At 46.8% G+C, this 24,312-nt stretch overlaps 1 protein-coding gene across 2 annotated transcripts in view; it reads left to right on the top strand.

Annotated features, from left to right (window-relative positions):
• Nucleotides 1–24,312, top strand: part of LOC139765223 (ras-related and estrogen-regulated growth inhibitor) — a 135,473-nt gene that overhangs the window by 13,180 nt on the left and 97,981 nt on the right. For both annotated transcript variants that reach the window (XR_011716610.1, XM_071692547.1), the window contains exons 2-3: nt 14,441–14,539; nt 20,300–20,356. Coding sequence is in view for 1 of the 2 variants with exons in the window: in XM_071692547.1 (XP_071548648.1) it covers nt 14,443–14,539; nt 20,300–20,356 (154 nt within the window). In the remaining variant the exon portion in view is untranslated. The remainder of the gene's footprint in view (nt 1–14,440; nt 14,540–20,299; nt 20,357–24,312) is intronic.

Here is a 24,312-nt window from a genome sequence, read left to right as displayed (position 1 = left end):
CCATGTACCCGTTGCTCACGTCGCTCTTTCCTGTACCCCTGTAACATCCCCTAATGACGTACCTCTTGCTGCTGTACCCCTGCCATGTATCTTTTTCTCTCCTGTACCCTCTTATGTACCCCCGGTGATGTACCCTTCGTTGCCGTACCTTAGTGGTATATCTCACATTGCTGTACCCCTGTGATGTACCTGTGCTATGTACCTCTCGTTCGTTCACCCCTGCAAAGCACCCACGGTTGGTGTACCGCTGTAACTCACCCTTGTGGTGTACCACTGTTTTGTCTCCGCTTGTTGCTGTAACCCAGTAATGTACCTCGTGTTGATGTACCCTTGTAATTTTACCCGTATAGTGTACCATTGTGACGCAACGCTCGTCGCTGTAACACCTGTGACGTAACGCTCGTTGCTGTAACACCTGTGACATAACGCTCGTTGCTGTAACACCTGTAACACAGCACACGTCGCTGTAACACCCGTGTCTCAACACTCGTCGCCGTAACACCTGTGACGTAACGCTCGTCGCTGTAACACCTGTGACGCAACACACGTCGCTGTAACACCTGTAACACAACACACGTCGCTGTAACACCTGTGACGCAACACACGTCGCTGTAACACCTGTAACACAACACACGTCGCTGTAACACCTGTGACACAACACACGTCGCTGTAACACCTGTGACGCAACACACGTCGCTGTAACACCTGTAACACAACACACGTCGCTGTAACACCTGTGACACAACACACGTCGCTGTAACACCTGTGACGCAACACACGTCGCTGTAACACCTGTAACACAACACACGTCGCTGTAACACCTGTGACGCAACACACGTCGCTGTAACACCTGTGACACAACACACGTCGCTGTAACACCTGTAACGCACCCAGTGAGATGCGTCTCCCATCACTTCCCCTTAGATGACCTTGAAGACGACGAGAGATGTACCAATATTCACCCCACTTCCTCCCCAACCCAGAGCCACTCACTACACCCACCTCCTCCATCCCACTCTCTCTCACTGCACCCACCTCCTCCATCCCACTCTCTCTCACTGCACCCACCTCCTCCATCCCACTCCACTCTCTCTCTCTCTCTCTCTCTCTCTCTCTCTCTCTCTCTCTCTCTCTCTCTCTCTCTCTCTCTCTATCTATCTATCTATCTACCTATCTATCTATCTATTACTCTCTCTCTCTCTCTCTCTCTCTCTCTCTCTCTCTCTCTCTCTCTCTCTCTCTCTCTCTCTCTCTCTATCTATCTATCTATCTATCTACCTATCTATTAATCAATCTCTCTCTCTCTCTCTCTCTCTCTCTCTCTCTCTCTATCTATCTATCTATCTATCTATCTATCTACCTATCTATTAATCAATCTCTCTCTCTCTCTCTCTCTCTCTCTCTCTCTCTCTCTCTCTCTCTCTCTCTCTCTCTCCCCTTCCGAGGTTTTTAGCTCGAAAGCTGAGGTGGGGTAGGGGGTTAACTGGGTTGGTGGGGGCTATAAGTGATGTGCACACACCCCCCACAAATCCCCGTTCACTCCCAGCATTACGAAAGAGATTATATTATTATCATTTTTATTTTTTTTTCGCAGCATTGTTCGCGGAGACTTTAAAGTCTTGCTTTATTTACGTCACGAGTTCGCGATCGCGGAGTCTTTAAAGTCTCGCTTGACGTCACGAGTTCGCGATCGCGGAGTCTTTAAAGTCTCGCTTGACGTCACGAGTTCGCGATCGCGGAGTCTTTAAAGTCTCGCTTGACGTCACGAGTTCGCGATTGCGATCGCGGAGTCTTTAAAGTCTCGCTTTATTTACGTCACGAGTTCGCGATCGCGGAGTCTTTAAAGTCTCGCTTGACGTCACGAGTTCGCGATTGCGATCGCGGAGTCTTTAAAGTCTCGCTTGACATCACGAGTTCGCGGGCTTTTGGAGAGGCAGGGAAAGCTGCCTCACCAACACATAAGCTTATTCCTCCTTCTCTCCCATAAGCTTCTGGGTTGGTGTTTCGGTATATGTGTATCCTCGAAGACGCTGGCTAAAGCTGAGGATGCAGGCTTAGGCTAAAGCTGAGGATACAGGGAAGGAAGAAGAAGATGAGGGGGGGTCACAGCTGAGGTGGTAGGGGGAAAGAGGCTCCGGCTAAAGCTGAGGACGCAGGGAAGGAGAAAATGAGGGGGGTCACAGCTGAGGAGGTAGGGGAAAAAGAGGCTCCAGCTAAAGCTGAAGATGCAGGCTTAGGCTAAAGCTGAGGATACAGGGAAGGAAGAAGAAGATGAGGGGGATCACAGCTGAGGTGGTAGGGGAAAAGAGGCTCCGGCTAAAGCTGAGGATACAGGGAAGGAAGAAGAAGATGAGGGGGGTCACAGCTGAGGAGGTAGGGGAAAAAGAGGCTCCGGCTAAAGCTGAGGATGCAGGCTTAGGCTAAAGCTGAGGAAGTAGGAGGAAAGAGGCTCCGGCTAAAGCTGAGGAAGTAGGGGGAAAGAGGCTCCGGCTAAAGCTGAGGAGAAAGAGGAAGAAAAGGAAGAGGACTTAAGAAGCTAAAGCTGAGGAGGTAAGAGAGGGAGACTCAAGATAAAAGCTTAGGAAACAAGTAAGACAATTCAAGCTGCAACAGCTGAGGAGGCAGGAAAGACAGGAGAAAAGAAGCTTAGGCTAAAGCTGAGGAGGGAGAGAGGGAGACTCGAGCTAAAGCTGAGAAAGCAAGGAAGAGGACTCAGGCTAAAAGCTGAGATGAGGAAGGAGACTTAGTGCCTGCCAGTGTGTGTGTGTGTGTGTGACCTCCACCCAGCGTACCGCTTTTAATGACCTGTTTTTATCGCCGACTTCAGCCAGCCTGATAGACAGTAGCAGCCCTTCATGTTGACGATCCTTTGAGATTTCTTAATCCCTCCCTCCCTCACAGTCGCCGAGGCCGAGGAGAACACACCTAACCTCTCTTTGAGGTTGTGTAAACCCAGTAATCCTCCACCTGTGTATTGAACAGGAGCTTCTACCTCACCTGTTGGCACGTCGAGGGTCACCCCCAAGTAATCCTCCACCTGTGTATTGAACAGGAGTTTCTACTTCGAGGGTCACCTCCGGCAGGAGTACTTGGACCAGAGTTGTCCCTCGAAGTGAGTTCGTCGTGCCTTAGCACTTGCCCTTGGAGCCTGAATGAATGAGAGAGATGCGTGGGGACAAAGATGTCGGAATACTGGTGATGTTCTCACACGCTCGCAGACGAAGGGGTACAAACACGATCTATGCCAGCAATCCACGCGACAGAACTTATATATATATATATATATATATATATATATATATATATATATATATATATATATATATATATATATATATATATATATATTGGAAAGGATCACAATTGAGCGCGTGATCAAGTATATTCCTATTTGTCCACGGGGAAAATGAAACACGGTAAGTTCCCAAGTGCACTTTCGTGTAATGATCACATCACTGTTTACCAAATGGCGTCCTAGCTACGTCTCTTCTTTGTATATCAACTGACTGTTATATATCCTTCTTGTGTCTCCCCTGATGATGTAATTATGACACGAAAGTGCACTTGGCAACTTATCGTGTTTCATTTTCCCCGTGGACTCATAGGAATATACTTGATCACGCGAACAATTGTGATCCTTTCCAATATATATATATATATATATATATATATATATATATATATATATATATATATATATATATATATATATATAGTTGCTTGAGTAAGAAAGGCAGCGAATAGGAAAGCTTAGGACGCTGGACGAAAAGACGTGAAGGCATCTTCAAGTTAATGAGATGACTCCGGATTTAGCATCAAACTACAAGAATGTTTTGTTCTCTGCCAAGAAACGCTAGGGAGCAAATGGTGGGAGGAGTGTGTGTGTGTGGGGGTGTAGTGTAGGTGTCGTTCCAGAATGCCCTTACACAGAGAAGTCTATCAACATTCCCCCACCAAAAAAGGGGGCCAGGTGGGCGAGCGAGCCGACGAGCGAGAACGAGATAAAAGCGATGATAACCATGGAGCTGCAGCTAGACATTAGCGGTTTGGGAATGATGTCTATTGTTAGAAAAACCTTTTTCCCGTTCCTCGTTCAGGCGCGCGTGCGAGGGGGGCGCACGCGCGCGTCCGTGCACGTTCTGCTGCAGAAGGCGAGACAGAAGGAACCTCTTTTGTCTGTCTCTTCGCCACGATATGTCCACAGGAGCAAAACCGAGAGTACAAGACGTATCTATATAGAACTGAGTCATAGGCAAGACTCACCCTTCAAATTACAATATCATCAACTAACATGAGTACACTCGTGGGTACTCTGTACTCATCAATAGATGTACACTCGTCTATTACATGTAATTTCAGTATAGGTTGAGCCCAAGCGACTATTCTATGTGAGTCGGGAATTTTTTTGTACGTGTTTGTATATGAAAACAAAAAGATTGTGTATGTGTGTGTGTATGTGTGTGTGTATGTGTGTGTGTGTGTGTGTGTGTGTGTGTGGCTGTGTGTGTGTGTGTGTGTGTGTGTAGGACACCAGCGGCTTACGCTACAGGCGAGGTCGTTCAACGTCGTCGTGCGCGGGGGAGGTGTGTGTGTATGTGTGTGTGTGTGTGTGTGTCTTCACGTCCACCACGGTCGCTTGGCATCGCCAGCGTGTGCTCCGCCCGACGCGTCGCCTCCTCGATTAAGCCGAGTTACTCCGAGGGGCCCTTGGCACCGTGGGGGGGTGGGGGGGGAGCAACCTGCTGAAAATACACAATGTTTGTACATGACAAAGAACGACCATTTTCGTCGTGTCCCTTACCGCGCGGCATGGCCAGGCTCGGCGTGTGCTTCTGGTTCACAACAAGGGCATGGCGAGGCTTCGGGTGTGCTCCTAGCTCACAACAAGGGCATGGCGAGGCTTCGGGTGTGCTTCTGGTTCACAACAAGGGCATGGCGAGGCTTTGGGTGTGCTCCTAGCTCACAACAAGGGCATGGCGAGGCTTCGGGTGTGCTTCTGGTTCACAACAAGGGCATGGCGAGGCTTCGGGTGTGCTTCTGGTTCACAACAAGGGCATGGCGAGGCTTCGGCGTGTGCTCCTAGCTCACAACAAGGGCATGGCGAGGCTTCGAGTGTGCTCCTAGTTCACAACAAGGGCATGGCGAGGCTTCGGCGTGTGCTCCTAGTTCACAACAAGGGCATGGCGAGTCTTCGGCGTGTGCTCCTAGCTCACAACAAGGGGGGCAGGAGAAGGCCTCGGTGTGTAGCTTAGATCACAGTACGTGATTCTGAAAAGTGTGTGGCTTCGTCTCACTGCAAGGGAGAGAGAGAATAGACAGGCCAGAGTGTGTTGTGACTTTACAGCAGGAGTTCTGGGTGTGTGTGTGTGTGTGTGTGTGTGTGTGTGTGTGTGTGTGTGTGTGTGTGTTGTGACGTTATCTCACGACAGGGGAGGGGGGTTTTCCTGTCTCAGTAGCTCACAGACAGAGGTGGGTGGGGAGGAATGGTTGGTTGTGCTGTGTCGTCTCCTCACAACACGGTATGTTGTTTGCTGTACAGTTGCCTCACAATAAATGAGGGTTCGTTTCCCCTGTTACCCCACAGCAGGGGAGGGCTCACTGCCCCGATACCCCTAAGCAGGGGAGGGCTTGCTGCTCCGTTACCTCACAACAGAGGTGGACTTAGTGGTCTGTTACCTCACAACAGAGGAGGACTTAGTGATCCGTTACCTCACAACAGAGGAGGACTTAGTGATCTGTTACCTCACAACAGAGGTGGACTTAGTGATCTGTTACCTCACAACAGAGGTGGACTTAGTGATCTGTTACCTCACAACAGAGGTGGACTTAGTGATCTGTTACCTCACAACAGAGGAGGACTTAGTGATCTGTTACCTCACAACAGAGGTGGACTTAGTGATCTGTTACCTCACAACAGAGGTGGACTTAGTGATCCGTTACCTCACAACAGAGGAGGACTTAGTAACCCGTTACCTCACATCAGAGGAGGACTTAGCTCGTAGCAACACTCGTCCAGGCTCGTAGCAACACTCTTCCTAGCTCGTAGCAACACTCGTCCCGGCTCGTAGCAACACTCGTCCAGGCTCGTAGTAACATTCGTCCTAGCTCGTAGCAACACTCATCCCGGCTCGTAGCAACACTCATCCCGGCTCGTAGCAACACTCATCCCGGCTCGTAGCAACACTCGTCCAGGCTCGTAGCAACACTCGTCCAGGCTCGTAGCACCATTCGTCCTGGCCCGTAGCAACACTCAACCTATCTGGTAGCAATACTCGTCCTTACTCGTAGCAACACTCGTCTAGACTTGTAGCCACACTCATCCTAGCTGGTAGCAACACTCATGCTGACTCGTAGCCACACTCATCCCGGCTCGCAGCAACACCCGTCCAGGCTCGTATCAACCTCATCCCAGCTCGTAGCAACACTCATGCTGACTCGTAGCAACACTCATCCTGACTCGTAGCAACACTCGTCCAGGCTCGTAGCAACACTCATCCTGCCTCGTAGCAACACTCATCCTGACTCGTAGCCACACTCATCCTGACTCGCAGCCACACTCGTCAATCCTCGTAGCCACACTCATCCTGACTCGTAGCAACACCCGTCATCCTGACTCGTAGCAACACTCGTCAATCCTCGTAGCCACACTCATCCAAACTCGTAGCAACACTCATCCTGACTCGTAGCAACACTCATCCTGACTCGTAGCCACACTCATCCTGACTCGTAGCAACACCCGTCATCCTGGCTCGTAGCCACACTCATCCTGACTCGTAGCAACACCCGTCATCCTGACTCGTAGCAACACCCGTCATCCTGGCTCGTAGCCACACTCATCCTGACTCGTAGCAACACTCATCCTGACTCGTAGCCACACTCATCCTGACTCGTAGCAACACCCGTCATCCTGACTCGTAGCCACACTCATCCTGACTCGTAGCAACACCCGTCATCCTGGCTCGTAGCCACACTCATCCTGACTCGTAGCAACACCCGTCATCCTGACTCGTAGCAACACTCATCCTGACTCGTAGCCACACTCATCCTGACTCGTAGCAACACTCATCCTGACTCGTAGCCACACTCATCCTGACTCGTAGCAACACCCGTCATCCTGACTCGTAGCAACACTCGTCCTGACTCGCAGCCACACTCATCCTGACTCGTAGCAACACCCGTCATCCTGACTCGTAGCAACACTCATCCTGACTCGTAGCAACACTCATCCTGACTCGTAGCAACACTCATCCTGGCTCGTAGCCACACCCGTCAATCTCGTAGCCACAGAACTCGTCCACACTTAACTGGCGCAGAAGCTGAGAACGAGTCGCGCGACTTCAAGTTGAACAAGGTAATGGCAGACGACGCCCTCACACACCCACCCGCCCACCGACCCGCCCACCCACCCACCCATGAAGTGCTGCAGTTGACTTTCGTGAGAATAAATTGGATGATTTTTATTTTTCTTCCTTCGTTGTTATTCCACTAAAGTTGTTAAGCCAGCAAGACACTGGCAACCCCAGATGGAACCATCTCACCCAGCAACACTCACGGTTACCTCACCTTAGAAGCTGGTTACTCTGTATAGCAGCCTAGGCTATACAATAGTTCACCCTGTATAGCAGCACTATGCTATACTGCACTTCATCCTGTATAGTAGCACCATGCTATACTGCACTTCATTCTGTATAGCAGCCTAGGCTATACAATAGTTCACCCTGTATAGCAGCACTATGCTATACTGCACTTCATCCTGTATAGTAGCACCATGCTATACTGCACTTCATTCTGTATAGCAGCCTAGGCTATACAATAGTTCACCCTGTATAGCAGCACCATGCTATACTGCACTTCATCCTGTATAGCAGCACCATGCTATACTGCACTTCATTCTGTATAGCACCCTAGGCTATACAATAGTTCACCCTGTATAGCAGCACCATGCTGTATAGCACTTCATCCTGTATAGCAGCCTATGCTATACGGCAGTTCACCCTATATAGCAGTACCATGCTATATAGCACTTCACCCTGTATTGCAGCCTATGCTATGTTCCAGTTCATCCTATAGTGCAGCTCAGTGCTATATAACACTTCACCCTATATAGCAACCCAATGCTGTACCGCAGTTCATCCTGTATAGCAGCCTATGCTATACAGCAGTTCACCCTGTATAGCAGCACCATGCTATATAGCACTTCATTCTGTATAGCAAACTTATGCTATACAGCAGTTCCCCCTGTATAGCTGTCCATGATATAGAACAGTTCATCCCGTATAGCAATCCATGCTATAATATAATTCATACTGTATAGCAGTCTTTGTTTCATAATAGTTCAAGCTGTATAGCAACGTATGTTATACAATGATTCATCCTGCATAGCAACCCAAGCATTACAACAGTCCATCATGCATAGCAACCCATGCGATACAGCAATTCATGCTGTATAGCAATCTGTGCTATATAGCAGCTCACCCTTTATAGCAGTCTATGCTATACAACAGTATATTCTGCATACTAGTACAAGATATACAACAGTTCATCCTGTATAGCAGCCCAAGCTATACAAAAGTTCATCCTGCATAGCAGACTGTGCTACAAAGTAACTCACTCTGTATAGCAATGCTATATAGCACACCATCCTGTATGGCGGCTCAAAGTACAGAGTAGTTCACCCTTATTAGCGGCTTATGCTATACAACAATTCATCGTGCATACCTTACAGTAGTTCAACTTTTATAACAAAACCACAGTGTATAGCATTCCACCATGTATAGCATCTCATGAAGTATAGCATCGCATCGCGTATAGTACCTCACGAAGTTTGCGCGTGTTGTATAGAAGAAAAACGTAGAGCACCCCACCAGGTATAGCACCTCACCAAGTATAGCACCCAACTAGGTATAACACTCCACCAGGTATAGCACCCGACCAGGCATAGCACCCCACCAGGTATAGTATTCCACCAGGTATAGCACCCCCACCAGGCATAGCACCCCACCAGGTATAGTATTCCACAAGGTATAGCATCCCACCAGATATAGCACCCCACCAGGTATAGTATTCCACCAGGTATAGCACCCCCACCAGGCATAGCACCCCACCAGGTATAGTATTCCACCAGGTATAGCACCCCCACCAGGCATAGCACCCCACCAGGTATAGTATTCCACCAGGTATACCACCCCATCAGGTATAGCACCCGACCAGGTATACTACCCCATCAGGTATACCACCCCATCAGGAATAGCATCCCACCAGGTATAGCATCCCACCAGGTATAGCATCCCACCAGGTAATTAGATTAAAATGGTTATAGTCTGAGGGTCATTCGTAGGTCAAAATGACACCAGGATTAGAATCTGTCTCGGGTACATTTCATGTCGTCTTGTTTTGCGCCAAAGAATCATTGGAGACGAACTTGTGGAAGATGAAGAGGTCATTTGAATTTGTAGTTCCTTCGTCAGTACAGCATTTCTTTAGACCCCCGATGGCGAAAGTTGTGAGGCTGTCTTCCTCACAACGGCTCGACTTCAGCATTATCTTAATGGTCCATTTTCTTCGTGGGTGTTTCACATTTTCAAGAGCGAGATGATGATTCGAAGCCTGCTTCACTACCAGACGCGACAGCGGATTCCAAGAGGCGTTCTCTCAAGGAAAAAAAATGATCATTGTAGAATAAAGGTGGAGAGTTAGAAGAGACAATGAAGAAAGAAAGAACAGAAATAATATTGGATTACATTATGAAAGAATCGGTGAGAGAAATGCTAAGTTTTGAGATATAGGAGAGTTTTCGGATGACATTGTGAGATCGACAGCGAGGGAAAATGAAGCACCGACCGAGACAGTTCGAACCATCTGCTCCATCATGTGTCCTGACCCTCTTTAGAACTCCAAAATTTTGTTGCCTTTCGTCCAAGATCAGAATGTTTCACTCCTCGTTTCTATTCCTGTCATAAGGAAGCGTGTTCTTCTAATTGGTTCACCTGATCATGAGAGGTCAACAAAAATTAGGTCGAGACGCAGTTGTTTGCTTCTCACACCATCCTTGATATGTGAGCTCGTTTCATTCATTTTTTTTGATACAGTTTCGAAACCTCACTTATTAATGTACTAGTTCGAGTCCTGTTTTCCATTTCATTTGAAATCATGTACAAAGTAAGATGTCTTCTGTCCAACAATTTACCCATCACCTCTTCACAATTATTCAGTACATTTTCTAAAGGTCTTTATATCAAAATAGGCGAGATATGACATAAGAGGTGAACTGTGAATGATTCGTATGCATCGGGAAGTTCGTATCATTTCGCGATTCATCGCCAGGGCACAAGGGCGTCGTTGTCCTCCAACGGCTGGGGTATGTAAAGCCCTTGACGGGTCGCGGTGCCCCTGACGAGTAGGTGAGGGCGCTGGGAGGTCGATCATTGGACGCGATAAGACGTAAACCATCCCTAGGCGTCTTGAACCCCCTACCCACCCACCACCCCGTCCGAACACACACACACACAGGCATCGCTGGCTTGTCTCGCTCTCGCGCGTGCGGCCTGCGCGCGCGTCACGGGCGTTTGAGCCGCGACGACGTTAATGGGAGGGAGTTAAGGGGAGGGAAGTGATTAATCACAGGGCAGCGGCGGTGAGATTCATCTGCGATAAGGTCAGATAAGGACGATATAATCACCGCGTAGGAGGGAGTTGAATGGAGGGGGTCATTGGCACTCAGGCCAGCCCCAGGTCCTCGATGTGTGGAGGTAGTGTCACCTCCAGTGAGGCACAGAGGACCATCCCTCCATGTGTGGAGGAAGTGTCACCTCCAGTGAGGCACAGAGGACGACCCCTCCATGTTTGGAGGGGGTGTCGCCTCCAGTGAGGCACAGAGGACCATCCCTCCATGTGTGGAGGGAGTGTCACCTCCAGTGAGGCAAGAGGACGACCCCTCCATGTTTGGAGGGGGTGTCGCCTCCAGTGAGGCACAGAGGACCATCCCTCCATGTGTGGAGGGAGTGTCACCTCCAGTGAGGCACAGAGGACCATCCCTCCATGTTTGGAGGAGGTATCACCTCCAGTGAGGCACAGAGGACCATCCCTCCATGTGTGGAGGGAGTGTCACCTCCAGTGAGGCAAGAGGACCATCCCTCCATGTGTGGAGGGAGTGTCATGACCAGTGAGGCACAGAGGACCATCCCTCCATGTGTGGAGGGAGTGTCATGACCAGTGAGGCACAGAGGACCATCCCTCCATGTGTGGAGGGGGTGCCACCTCCAGTGAGACACAGAGGACCACCCCTCCATGTGTGGAGGGAGTGTCACCTCCAGTGAGGCACAGAGGACCATCCCTTGATGTGTGGAGGGGGTGTCACCTCCAGTGAGGCACAAGGACGACCCCTCCATGTGTGGAGGGAGTGTCACCTCCAGTGAGGCACAGAGGACCATCCCTCCATGTGTGGTGGGAGTGTCACCTCCAGTGAGGCACAGAGGACCATCCCTCCATGTGTGGAGGCGAGCACCACCTCTACTGTAGCGGTAGCGAGGCGCCCTTGCGACAGCTCACTCGCGTCGTGTACACACGCGTCATCTACAATGTAGATATGTATCTTTTTTGTCCTCCCTCTTCTACCGCTCACCATTTATCACCCTATTATCATTAACTGAAAAGATTCTTTTTTAGTTATTTGCCTCGTAGTCACTTATATTTACGTTCTCGTTATCTTGAGAGACTTTTAGATATTTATCTTAACTTTTCGTTTCCTCTTTTGCGTTCGCTTCCTCAAGCTATTTACGTGCAAGAGAAGACTCGTTATTTTTGTTGTGTGTCTTTGTGGGAGAGAGAGAGAGAGAGAGAGAGAGAGAGAGAGAGAGAGAGAGAGAGAGAGAGAGATGTTTCTGTGGGAGTGAGAGGGGTGTTACTGTGGGAAAGAGGAGGTGTTACTGTGGGAGAGAGAGGGGGTGTTACTGTGGGAGAGAGAGGGGGTGTTTCTGTGGGAGTGAGGGGGGTGTTACTGTGGGAGAGAGAGGGGGAGGGTGTTACTGTGGGAGAGAGGGGGGTGTTACTGTGGGAGTGAGGGGGTGTTTCTGTGGGAGAGACGGGGGTGTTTCTGTGGGAGTGAGGGGGTGTTTCTGTGGGAGAGAGGGGGGTGTTACTGTGGGAGAGAGAGGGGCGTTAATGTGGGAGAGAGGGGGGTGTTACTGAGGGAGAGAAAGGGGTGCTACTGTGGGAGAGAGGAGATGTCTCTCTGTGGGAGAGAGAGGGAGGATGTGAGGCACGTATTGCCTTTAATAATGCTTCCTCTCTCTTTCTTTCAGTATCTATTCCTACTTTTATACTTATCTATCTTCCTCAACAGTTAAGAGCCTTATTCCTGGTGTAGTGTCTCACATAATGTCTCACTATTCCATCTTCGCTCCTTCTCATTTCCGTCCCATCTCTGTGTACATCTGGCAAAAAAACAAAGATATCTTAAGTGATGGGTTCGACAGACTTTTGAATGATCATGGACGTACATTATCAGGATCGAAGTAGACTATTCATCTCCTGTAGCAGATGACCTAGTGGTTTAGACCATCAGGTCTTCTGTTATCTAACATTCTTGATGTCCTCTTCATTTAGGTGGGAGAAAAACACCCATCCCCCTACCCTCTTGTTCTTTGCCTGTGTATATTCTACATTTCATCCTTATTTGATTCAGTTGAACCAGTCCTTCCAATGCACTTCCCCTACGTTAATCACACCATACCTTCCCCCTCACCTGTCCTTCAACTGCCAGTATCTAAATGCGCATCTCCACCTTCAGTGGAAAAAAAAGATATGTTCCTCGGTGTTTGAAAATTCTGATTCATTCCTGTTCTCAACTTACACCTTCTTTCACCCGTCTCTTCAGTCATTCCGTTTTCCGTTCCTCCACACCCTACCTAATAACTTTGCCATGCACTCTTTACCTTCTTCTTAAAACAGAAGCCCTTATATATATATATATATATATATATATATATATATATATATATATATATATATATATATATATATATATATATATATATATATATCCCTATGAGTCCATGGGGAAAGTGAAACACGATAAGTGCCCAAGTGCACTTTCGGGTAATAATCACATCATCAGGGGAGATACAAGAAAGAAATATGTCAGTTGATATACGACGAAGAGGCGTAGTGTGTTTGGAGGAATAGTGATCCCAACAACATTGTATGGATGAGCGTCATGGGCTATAGATAAGGAGGTGGGTGAATGTGTTGGAAATGAAATGCTTGAGGACAGTGTGTGGAGTGAGGTGGTTTGATCGAGTGACTGAGGAAAGGGTAAGAGCGATGTGTGGTAATAGGAAGAGTGTGGTTGAGAGAGCGGAGGGGGATGTGCTGCAATGGTTTGGATATATGGAGAGGATGAGAAAGAAGAGATTGACAAGGAGGACATATGTGTGTCAGATGTAGAGGGAACAAGGAGAAGTGGGAGACCAAATTAGAGATGGAGGGATTGGAATGAAAAAGGTTTTGCGCGATCGGGGCCAGAACATGCAGGAGGATGAGAGACGTGCGCGGGATCTACTGAATTGGAACGATGTGGGATACTGGGGTCGACGTGCTACCAATGAACTGAACCAGGGCATGTGAAGCGTCCGGGGTAAACCATGGAAAGATTGGTGAGGTCTGACTGTAAATAGGGAACTGTGGTTTCGGTGAATTACACATGACAGCAAGATGTGAACATCTGTGAACAGATGTGGCATTTTTTTGTCTGCTCCTGGCGCTACCTCGCTAAAGCGGGAAACGGCAACCAAGTATAAGATATATATATATATATATATATATATATATATATATATATATATATATATATATATATAACAACATGTACAACTTATCAGACACTCCAGAACCACCATCTAAAACAGAAAAACGACCTTGGCATCTGTCGTCTTGGTATGTACGTAAATCAGGAAACGGATAATGTTTGGACACTGAGTTAACACATGCATGGCACTCTATACACTCATAAAGTCTCGGACGGATTCATGAGGTTTTAGTCACGTGAGGCTGAAAAACGTCAGCGTGTTGACGTGGTCCGTGTTATGAGTTCGTATCAACATGACCGACATGATGTAAGAACGCGCCACTTCCCCCCCTCCGTAAACACCAGCAAAATGCCCACCCCGTTCTCAACCCACCTACTACCCCTCATACACCCACCAACCCCCATGTTTATCTACACACGTCCCTCTTACTCACAACATACAACGGTAAAAATCTACCCCCACAGTAGACTTTTCTTTCCACCATCCTTCACCCTCGTCTCGGACCCAACAGAGAGGGTCGAGATGGATGGATGTACAACTGAGGACCTGAAATGTTAGGGTAAGGGAATGGCAGATGGCTCGGGTGTGGTGGCATCTGGGCACTAATACCTCTTCCTCCACCTCCCCTCCTGCAGGCATGACGAGCAACGCCATCCGGGGGATCCGACGGAAAAAGTCGTCTCTCTCGGAGGTCAAGATCGCCGTCCTAGGCGCCCCTGGCGTGGGCAAGAGCGGTGAGTACAGCATCCAAAGGGCGCCGAGACAGCGGCGGTGACCACCTCCCAAACGCAAGTAGGTCGTCAGGGAGATGGATGTTGGGAGGAGGAGGAGGAGATGGTAGTAGTGGTTCCTCCTCCTCCTGCTGTGTGCTGTGTATGACTGAGTGCCTGGCCGTAGGGTTCGTGGTCGCAGTGAGGGAGTGTTGGATGGTAGAGCAGACGCAGACGATACTGGGAGAGAGAGAGAGAGAGAGAGAGAGAGAGAGAGAGAGAGAGAGAGAGAGAGAGAGAGAGAGAGAGAGAGAGAGAGAGAGACTCGGTCGTCCAAGGAAAAAACAAGAGGGTGTTTAGAATCGAGGGAAGAGATCTCGCGTCTCGTGAATGACAACACCACAACAAGGGAAGCAGTGATACGACAACATATCCAGGTGTATCTCTCTCTCACTGTTTGTTACTTCAGTGACAGTAAGTCAGTGACAGCAACACGTTTCAGTGAGAGATGAGGGTGGCTCTTACAACGTCGAAGTGTAACGTGATATTCTCTTTGGCAAGTCCCACCCAACGCCGTCGACCACCACAACACTCACCCGTGAGCTCTCTTGCCCTCTCTCTCTCTCTCTCTCTCTCTCTCTCTCTCTCTCTCTCTCTCTCTCTCTCTCTCTCTCTCTCTCTCTCTCTCAAACCGTGGCTAAAGACAAGAGTGACCTCTCTCTTTGCATGGTACGACCAGTTGAGAGTCGTGCGAGTAAACAGCGTGACGACCACACAACTGAAAACAGGGAGTCGCTCACGCAACAGAAGCCGTTTGCTTCCGTTACTTGCCAACGGCAGCTGCGACGACGTCTTCTGTTGCGATACGGTGGCTGTAAGTGATCTAGATGCCAGAAGACAAAACTGTCGCTCCCTGAGACCCTCTACGCTCCCTCCGAGTGAGAGAGAGAGAGAGAGAGAGAGAGAGAGAGAGAGAGAGAGAGAGAGAGAGAGAGAGAGAGAGAGAGAGAGAGAGAGAGAGTGTGTGTGTGTGTATGTGTGTGTGTTAGATTGAACTGTCCATACAATTTGACTTTGCCTATTCCACACACACTGTGTCATACTGACTCTCATCTTAACCCACACACACTGTGTCACACTGACTCTCATCTTAACTCACACACACTGTGTCACACTGACTCTCATCTTAACCCACACACACTGTGTCACACTGACTCTCATCTTAACCCACACACACTGTGTCATACTGACTCCCATCCTAACCCACACACACCGTCATACTGACTCCCATCCTAACCCACACACACCGTCATACTGACTCCCATCTAACCCACACACACTGTCATACTGACTCCCATCTAACCCACACACTGTGTCATACTGACTCCCATCTAACCCACACACTGTGTCATACTGACTCCCATCCTAACCCACACACACTCTCATACTGACACACCAAGTGAATCACCTTATTCAAACACCTCTCTCATGTACATACTCTATATTAACACCAAGGTGACCCCTCACACTCCTTCACTCATACTGACACCCAGTCACCTACACACCCTGTGTATGTATCAATACCTCCCTCACCCACATACTCCATCACAATTACACCACTCTCACTCCATCACACTAAGACCACCATCATACATCCACGCCATCAACTAAACACCTTCTCCTCCCTCAAACTCCATCGGACTAACACCCTCCATCACCCACACATCCCCATCACCCACCACCCTCAAAACCTCCATCACCCCTCACCCTCCATCACCCCAAGTGCTCGTGAGGGACTCCCTCCAACTGTATAGCAAGCAGACCAGACTGAGAGAATGGGAAAGGGAAGAAGCGAACCTTTGATTATCCACGTAACCTCTGGTGATTAGGCATATCTATGGCGAGGGAGGAGCTGATGCCTGGCGGCAGACAACGTTTGGCGACACGAGAGAGCCAGACACAAAAATAGTTCCCCCTCCACGCAAGGGGGTAGAGACAGACCCCTGACAGACCCTCCTCTATAACAGGGGTAGGAGGGAGCGAGGCCTGACAGACCCTCCCTCTCTATAACAGGGGTAGGAGGGAGCGAGGCCTGACAGACCCCCCTCTATAACAGGGGTAGGAGGGAGCGAGGCCTGACAGACCCTCCCTCTCTATAACAGGGGTAGGAGGGAGCGAGGCCTGACAGACCCTCCCCCTCTATAACAGGGGTAGGAGGGAGCGAGGCCTGACAGACCCTCCCTCTCTATAACAGGGGTAGGAGGGAGCGTGGCCTGACAGACCCTCCCCCTCTATAACAGGGGTAGGAGGGAGCGAGGCCTGACGGACCCCCCTCTATAACAGGGGTACAGAGCGAGGCCTGACAGACCAGACCCCCTCTATAACAGGGGTAGGAGGGAGCGAGGCCTGACAGACCCTCCCCCTCTATAACACGGGTAGGAGGGACAGGTACACACCTAGTATGTATCATACAGGGTCTCCCAACCCACGCCAAACTGCCACGTAACTTTTAAGGTATTGGTGGAAACTTGATGTAGACTATGGCCTCCCCTGGCGTGGTGGTAGAAGTGGTCACAAGAGTGAGGATCAATGTATAATGCTCGTTGTTAAGTCCCCAGTGTCTCACGAACTAAACCCCGGAATCTCACGAACGAGCTGATAATGCTCCCCACTAAATACCGAAATCTTACGGACAAGCTGATAATACTTGCCACTAAATACCGAAATCTTACGAACGAGTTGATAATGCTCGCCACTATATCCCGAAATCTCACGAACGAGTTGATAATGCTCGCTGCTAAATCCCAAAATCTCACGAACGAGCTGATAATGCTCGCTACTAAATCCCGAAATCTCACGAACGAGCTGATAATGCTCGCCATTGAATCCCGAAATCTCACGAACGAGTTGATAATGCTCGCTACTAGATCCCAAAATCTCACGAACGAGTTGATAATGCTCGCTGCTGGTCCCCGGAATCTCACGAACGAACTGATAATGCTCACTATCAAAGCCAGAAGATTAACGAACCAGTTAATATTGTTCGCTAATAGTTCCCAACGACTCACGAACGAGCTAATAACGCTCACTACTTGTCCGCAGAGACTCACGAACGAGCCAACAGTGCTTGCTACTGATGCTCAGATACTCACGAATGAGCTAATCATACTTTCTATGAATTCCTAGGGACTCACGAACGACCTAGTTATACTTGCCATTGGTTCACTCACGAATGATTCAATGATCCTTTCTACTGACCCCAGAGACTCACGAATGACCTAATGATGCTTCCTACCGACCCCAGAGAGTCACGAATGACCAAGTAATATGCCTTTGTTACTAACCCCAGAGACAGTGATGTAAGATAAGACGAATTCGTAACAAACTCTACATTAGTTTCATGATTATTTTCTTATGTTTAGTTGATTGTGTGTGTGTGTGTGTGTGTGTGTGTGTGTGCGTGTGTGTGCTTTACTCCTGCATCTCGCCTGACGATGTATGAATCACACGAAAGTGCACTTGGGACTTATCGTGTCCCATTTAGCTGTCATGTGTAATGCACCGAAACCACAGCTCCCTCCCCCTTATCCACAACCAGGCCCCCACAGACCTTTCCATGGTTTATGTACATCTGACCCCTTCATCTGTACCAGGAGGGAGGTCTGCACTCATGGAGCCCACATGATCTTCATCCCTTGGTCATTTCCTACTGTGGCACAACTTCTTAAATTCCTTCATGTCCACATTCATCACCTCCTCATTCACTCTGTTCTATTCATCCATTCCTCTTCCACCACTGAAGTATTTATTCACGTATTCTTTTTTTAAACAGATTTATTGTTTATTTTCATGTTATTATGTCCTGTAGTTATTCTGTCTTTCGTAATTAGTGCTGACGGCGTGGGTACATGGCACACAAGGCTAGTTAGTGGATAGGCGTATCTCTGGTAATTGAAGATAAGCTGTTAAAAGTCAATGTAATTCCTTACTAATAAAAGTGATCATAATAATTACTTAAACATCCCATAATGAGACTCTATCTTAGTAAAGAAATTTGTGGGTGATATATATATATATATATATATATATATATATATATATATATATATATATATATACTATCCCTGAGGATAGGGGAGAAAGAATACTTCCCACGTATTCCCTGCGTGTCGCAGAAGGCGGCTAAAAGGGGAGGGAGCGGGTGGCTGGAAATCCTCCCCTTTCGGTTTTTTTTTTTTCTTTTTTCAATTTTCCAAAAGAAGGAACAGAGAAAGGGGCCAGGTGAGAATATAACCTCAAAGGCCCAGTCCTCTGTTCTTAACGCTACCTCGCTAATGCGGGAAATGGCGAATAGTATGAAAAAAGAAAAAGAAAGAAAAAAAAGAAAATATATATATATATATATATATATTTTTTTTTTTTTTTTTTTTTTTTTTTTATACTTTGTCGCTGTCTCCCGCGTTTGCGAGGTAGCGCAAGGAAACAGACGAAAGAAATGGCCCAACCCCCCCCCCATACACATGTACATACACACGTCCACACACGCAAATATACATACCTACACAGCCTTCCATGGTTTACCCCAGACGCTTCACATGCCTTGATTCAATCCACTGACAGCACGTCAACCCCTGTATACCACATCGCTCCAATTCACTCTATTCCTTGCCCTCCTTTCACCCTCCTGCATGTTCAGGCCCCGATCACACAAAATCTTTTTCACTCCATCTTTCCACCTCCAATTTGGTCTCCCTCTTCTCCTCGTTCCCTCCACCTCCGACACATATATCCTCTTGGTCAATCTTTCCTCACTCATTCTCTCCATGTGCCCAAACCATTTCAAAACACCCTCTTCTGCTCTCTCAACCACGCTCTTTTTATTTCCACACATCTCTCTTACCCTTACGTTACTTACTCGATCAAACCACCTCACACCACACATTGTCCTCAAACATCTCATTTCCAGCACATCCATCCTCCTGCGCACAACTCTATCCATAGCCCACGCCTCGCAACCATACAACATTGTTGGAACTACTATTCCTTCAAAAATACCCATTTTTGCTTTCCGGGATAATGTTCTCGACTTCCACACATTTTTCAAGGCTCCCAAAATTTTCGCCCCCTCCCCCATTATACTTAACAGCTGTATTCCGCGTCAGCGAGGTAGCGCCAGGAAACAGACGAAGAATGGCTCATCCATTCATATACTCATATGTATATATAAACGCCCATGCACGCACATATATATACATATCAACATATACATACATATACATACACATACACAAACATATACATATATACACATGTCCATATCTATACTCGCTTGCCTTCATCCATATCAACATATACATACATATACATACACATACACAGACATATACATATATGCACATGTACATATTCATGCTTGCCTTCATCCATTTTAGTCGCCACCTCGCCACACAAGAAATAGCTTCGCTATTGTAGTAAGAATTATGTCTAATCTTTAAAAAAAAAAATCCCCTGGTGTTACCCAAAACCTTTTTTAAAAAAGGTCCAGCAGCCCAAATCTGCGCCACTTACAGTTGCAGGGATATGTAGGCTCCTTTGGAGTGAGATGTCATCTGACGAAACTGTACTCGCAATGATACAGCCTCGCCAAATGTCATTTTTCACTCACTGTGGAACTTCGAACAAGTGAATTCTGGTACTATGTATGTATTCCTATATACTGCTATTTTAAGAATTTCTCTGTAGTGACTTTGGAGTTCTAATATTCCATTTCCCATTGTTTTGCAGCTCTCATTGTTAGATTCCTGACCAAGAGATACATTGGCGAATATGACCATCAGGCAGGTAAGTCTAACCAACTGTGACTAAAGTCTTGTTAGGCCGCGACATCTTGTGTGTGTGTCTCTCTTTCACGGGCTTTGACGAAGAGCATAGCCAAGTTTTCTTGTGGCACATACCACATCTCGAGGTTGTGGAGGTGGTGGTAAGAGGGGACGACAACCGGTGTACTCAGTAGCAGCTCACAAGAGTGCCATGTGAGCATTTCTTTTTTTTGAGGAGGTTAAATTGTGTGAGTATTCTTAGACTGAGCTGAGATGGAAGGTTAGATAGGTTTATAGGTATTGTGTGTGTGTATGTGTGTGTGTGTGTGTGTGTGTGTGTGTGTAAATTCAGTTAAGCCATTATCTCCGTATATATATACTGGAAGAGATCACAGATGAGCGCGTGATCAACTAAATTCTTTTCTAAACCAGTGAAATGAAACACGATAAGTGCCCAAGTGCACTTTCGTGCAATGATCTCTCCTGTTGATGTGATCATTACACGAAAGTGCACTTGGGAACTGATCGTGCTTCATTTCCCTGTAGTTTAAGAAATATATATATATATATATATATATATATATATATATATATATATATATATATATATATATATATATATATATATATATATATTTTTTTTTTTTTTTCTTTTTTTTGCTTTGTCGCTGTCTCCCGCGTTTGCGAGGTAGCGCAAGGAAACAGACAAAAGAAATGGCCCAACCCACCCCCATACACATGCATATACATACGTCCACACACGCAAATATACATACCTACACAGCTTTCTATGGTTTACCCCAAACGCTTCACATGCCTTGATTCAATCCACTGACAGCACGTCAACCCCGGTATACCACATCGCTCCAATTCACTCTATTCCTTGCCCTCCTTTCACCCTCCTGCATGTTCAGGCCCCGATCACACAAAATCTTTTTCACTCCATCTTTCCACCTCCAATTTGGTCTCCCTCTTCTCCTCGTTCCCTCCACCTCCGACACATATATCCTCTTGGTCAATCTTTCCTCACTCATTCTCTCCATGTGACCAAACCATTTCAAAACACCCTCTTCTGCTCTCTCAACCACGCTCTTTTTATTTCCACACATCTCTCTTACCCTTACGTTACTTACTCGATCAAACCACCTCACACCACACATTGTCCTCAAACATCTCATTTCCAGCACATCCATCCTCCTGCGCACAACTCTATCCATAGTCCACGCCTCGCAACCATACAACATTGTTGGAACCACTATTCCTTCAAACATACCCATTTTTGCTTTCCGAGATAATGTTCTCGACTTCCACACATTCTTCAAGGCTCCCAGAATTTTCGCCCCCTCCCCCACCCTATGATCCACTTCCGCTTCCATGGTTCCATCCGCTGCCAGATCCACTCCCAGATATCTAAAACACTTCACTTCCTCCAGTTTTTCTCCATTCAAACTCACCTCCCAATTGACTTGACCCTCAACCCTACTGTACCTAATAACCTTGCTCTTATTCACATTTACTCTTAACTTTCTTCTTTCACACACTTTACCAAACTCAGTCACCAGCTTCTGCAGTTTCTCACATGAATCAGCCACCAGCGCTGTATCATCAGCGAACAACAACTGACTCACTTCCCAAGCTCTCTCATCCCCAACAGACTTCATACTTGCCCCTCTTTCCAAAACTCTTGCATTCACCTCCCTAACAACCCCATCCATAAACAAATTAAACAACCATGGAGACATCACACACCCCTGCCGCAAACCTACATTCACTGAGAACCAATCACTTTCCTCTCTTCCTACACGTACACATGCCTTACATCCTCGATAAAAACTTTTCACTGCTTCTAACAACTTGCCTCCCACACCATATATTCTTAATACCTTCCACAGAGCATCTCTATCAACTCTATCATATGCCTTCTCCAGATTCATAAATGCTACATACAAATCCTTTTGCTTTTCTAAGTATTTCTCACACACATTCTTCAAAGCAAACACCTGATCCACACATCCTCTACCACTTCTGAAACCACACTGCTCTTCCCCAATCTGATGCTCTGTACATGCCTTCACCCTCTCAATCAATCCTCTCCCATATAATTTGCCAGGAATACACAACAAACTTATACCTCTAATTTGAGCACTCACTCTTATCCCCCTTGCCTTTGTACAATGGCACTATGCACGCATTCCGCCAATCCTCAGGCACCTCACCATGAGTCATACATACATTAAATAACCTTACCAACCAGTCAACAATACATATATATATACATATATATATATATATACATATACAATATATATATATATATATATATATATATATATATATATATATATATATATATATATATATATATATATATATATATATGGTGTGGGAGGCAAGTTGTTAGAAGCAGTGAAAAGTTTTTATCGAGGATGTAAGGCATGTGTACGTGTAGGAAGAGAGGAAAGTGATTGGTTCTCAGTGAATGTAGGTTTGCGGCAGGGGTGTGTGATGTCTCCATGGTTGTTTAATTTGTTTATGGATGGGGTTGTAAGGGAGGTAAATGCAAGAGTCCTGGAAAGAGGGGCAAGTATGAAGTCTGTTGGGGATGAGAGAGCTTGGGAAGTGAGTCAGTTGTTGTTCGCTGATGATACAGCGCTGGTGGCTGATTCATGTGAGAAACTGCAGAAGCTGGTGACTGAGTTTGGTAAAGTGTGTGAAAGAAGAAAGTTGAGAGTAAATGTGAATAAGAGCAAGGTTATTAGGTACAGTAGGGGTGAGGGTCAAGTCAATTGGGAGGTGAGTTTGAATGGAGAAAAACTGGAGGAAGTGAAGTGTTTTAGATATCTGGGAGTGGATCTGTCAGCGGATGGAACCATGGAAGCGGAAGTGGATCATAGGGTGGGGGAGGGGGCGAAAATTTTGGGAGCCTTGAAAAATGTGTGGAAGTCGAGAACATTATCTCGGAAAGCAAAAATGGGTATGTTTGAGGGAATAGTGGTTCCAACAATGTTGTATGGTTGCGAGGCGTGGGCTATGGATAGAGATGTGCGCAGGAGGATGGATGTGCTGGAAATGAGATGTTTGAGGACAATGTGTGGTGTGAGGTGGTTTGATCGAGTAAGTAACGTAAGGGTAAGAGAGATGTGTGGAAATAAAAAGAGCGTGGTTGAGAGAGCAGAAGAGGGTGTTTTGAAATGGTTTGGGCACATGGAGAGAATGAGTGAGGAGAGATTAACCAAGAGGATATATGTGTCGGAGGTGGAGGGAACGAGGAGAAGAGGGAGACCAAATTGGAGGTGGAAAGATGGAGTGAAAAAGATTTTGTGTGATCGGGGCCTGAACATGCAGGAGGGTGAAAGGAGGGCAAGAAATAGAGTGAATTGGAGTCATGTGGTATACAGGGGTTGACGTGCTGTCAGTGGATTGAAGCAAGGCGTGTGAAGCGTCTGGGGTAAACCATGGAAAGCTGTGTAGGTATGTATATTTGCGTGTGTGGACGTGTGTATGTACATGTGTATGGGGGGGGGGGGGTGGGCCATTTCTTTCGTCTGTTTCCTTGCGCTACCTCGCAAACGCGGGAGACAGCGACAAAGTATAAAAAAAAAAAAATATATATATATATATATATATATATATATATATATATATATATATATATATATATATATATATATATATATATATATATATATATATATATATATATGAAAGATTGAGACCAGAGCTGAAATAATGTGGACTCGACGTTTTGTTTGAAATGAATATCTTTTTTAATGTTTGGTCAAGAGTTTTATTAGATTTTTATGAAGTGATTTAAAAGATAATGAAGAGAAAATCAAGGGGTTAATAATAGATTATGGGTGATGAGAGGGAAAATGAAGGTTGTGATGGTCTCTGAGAGAAGGTAAACTAAACGTTGGTTGATCATTTCCTACCGACGAGGACCTATTCACGAGGACCTACTTACGATGACTTACGATG

This window comes from Panulirus ornatus, chromosome 53, assembly GCF_036320965.1.
Source record: "Panulirus ornatus isolate Po-2019 chromosome 53, ASM3632096v1, whole genome shotgun sequence".
In the NCBI taxonomy this organism is placed as follows: Eukaryota; Metazoa; Arthropoda; class Malacostraca; order Decapoda; family Palinuridae; genus Panulirus; species Panulirus ornatus.
The sequence above is the reverse complement of the archived record's forward strand: the minus strand, read 5'-3'. Positions and strand labels throughout refer to the sequence as shown.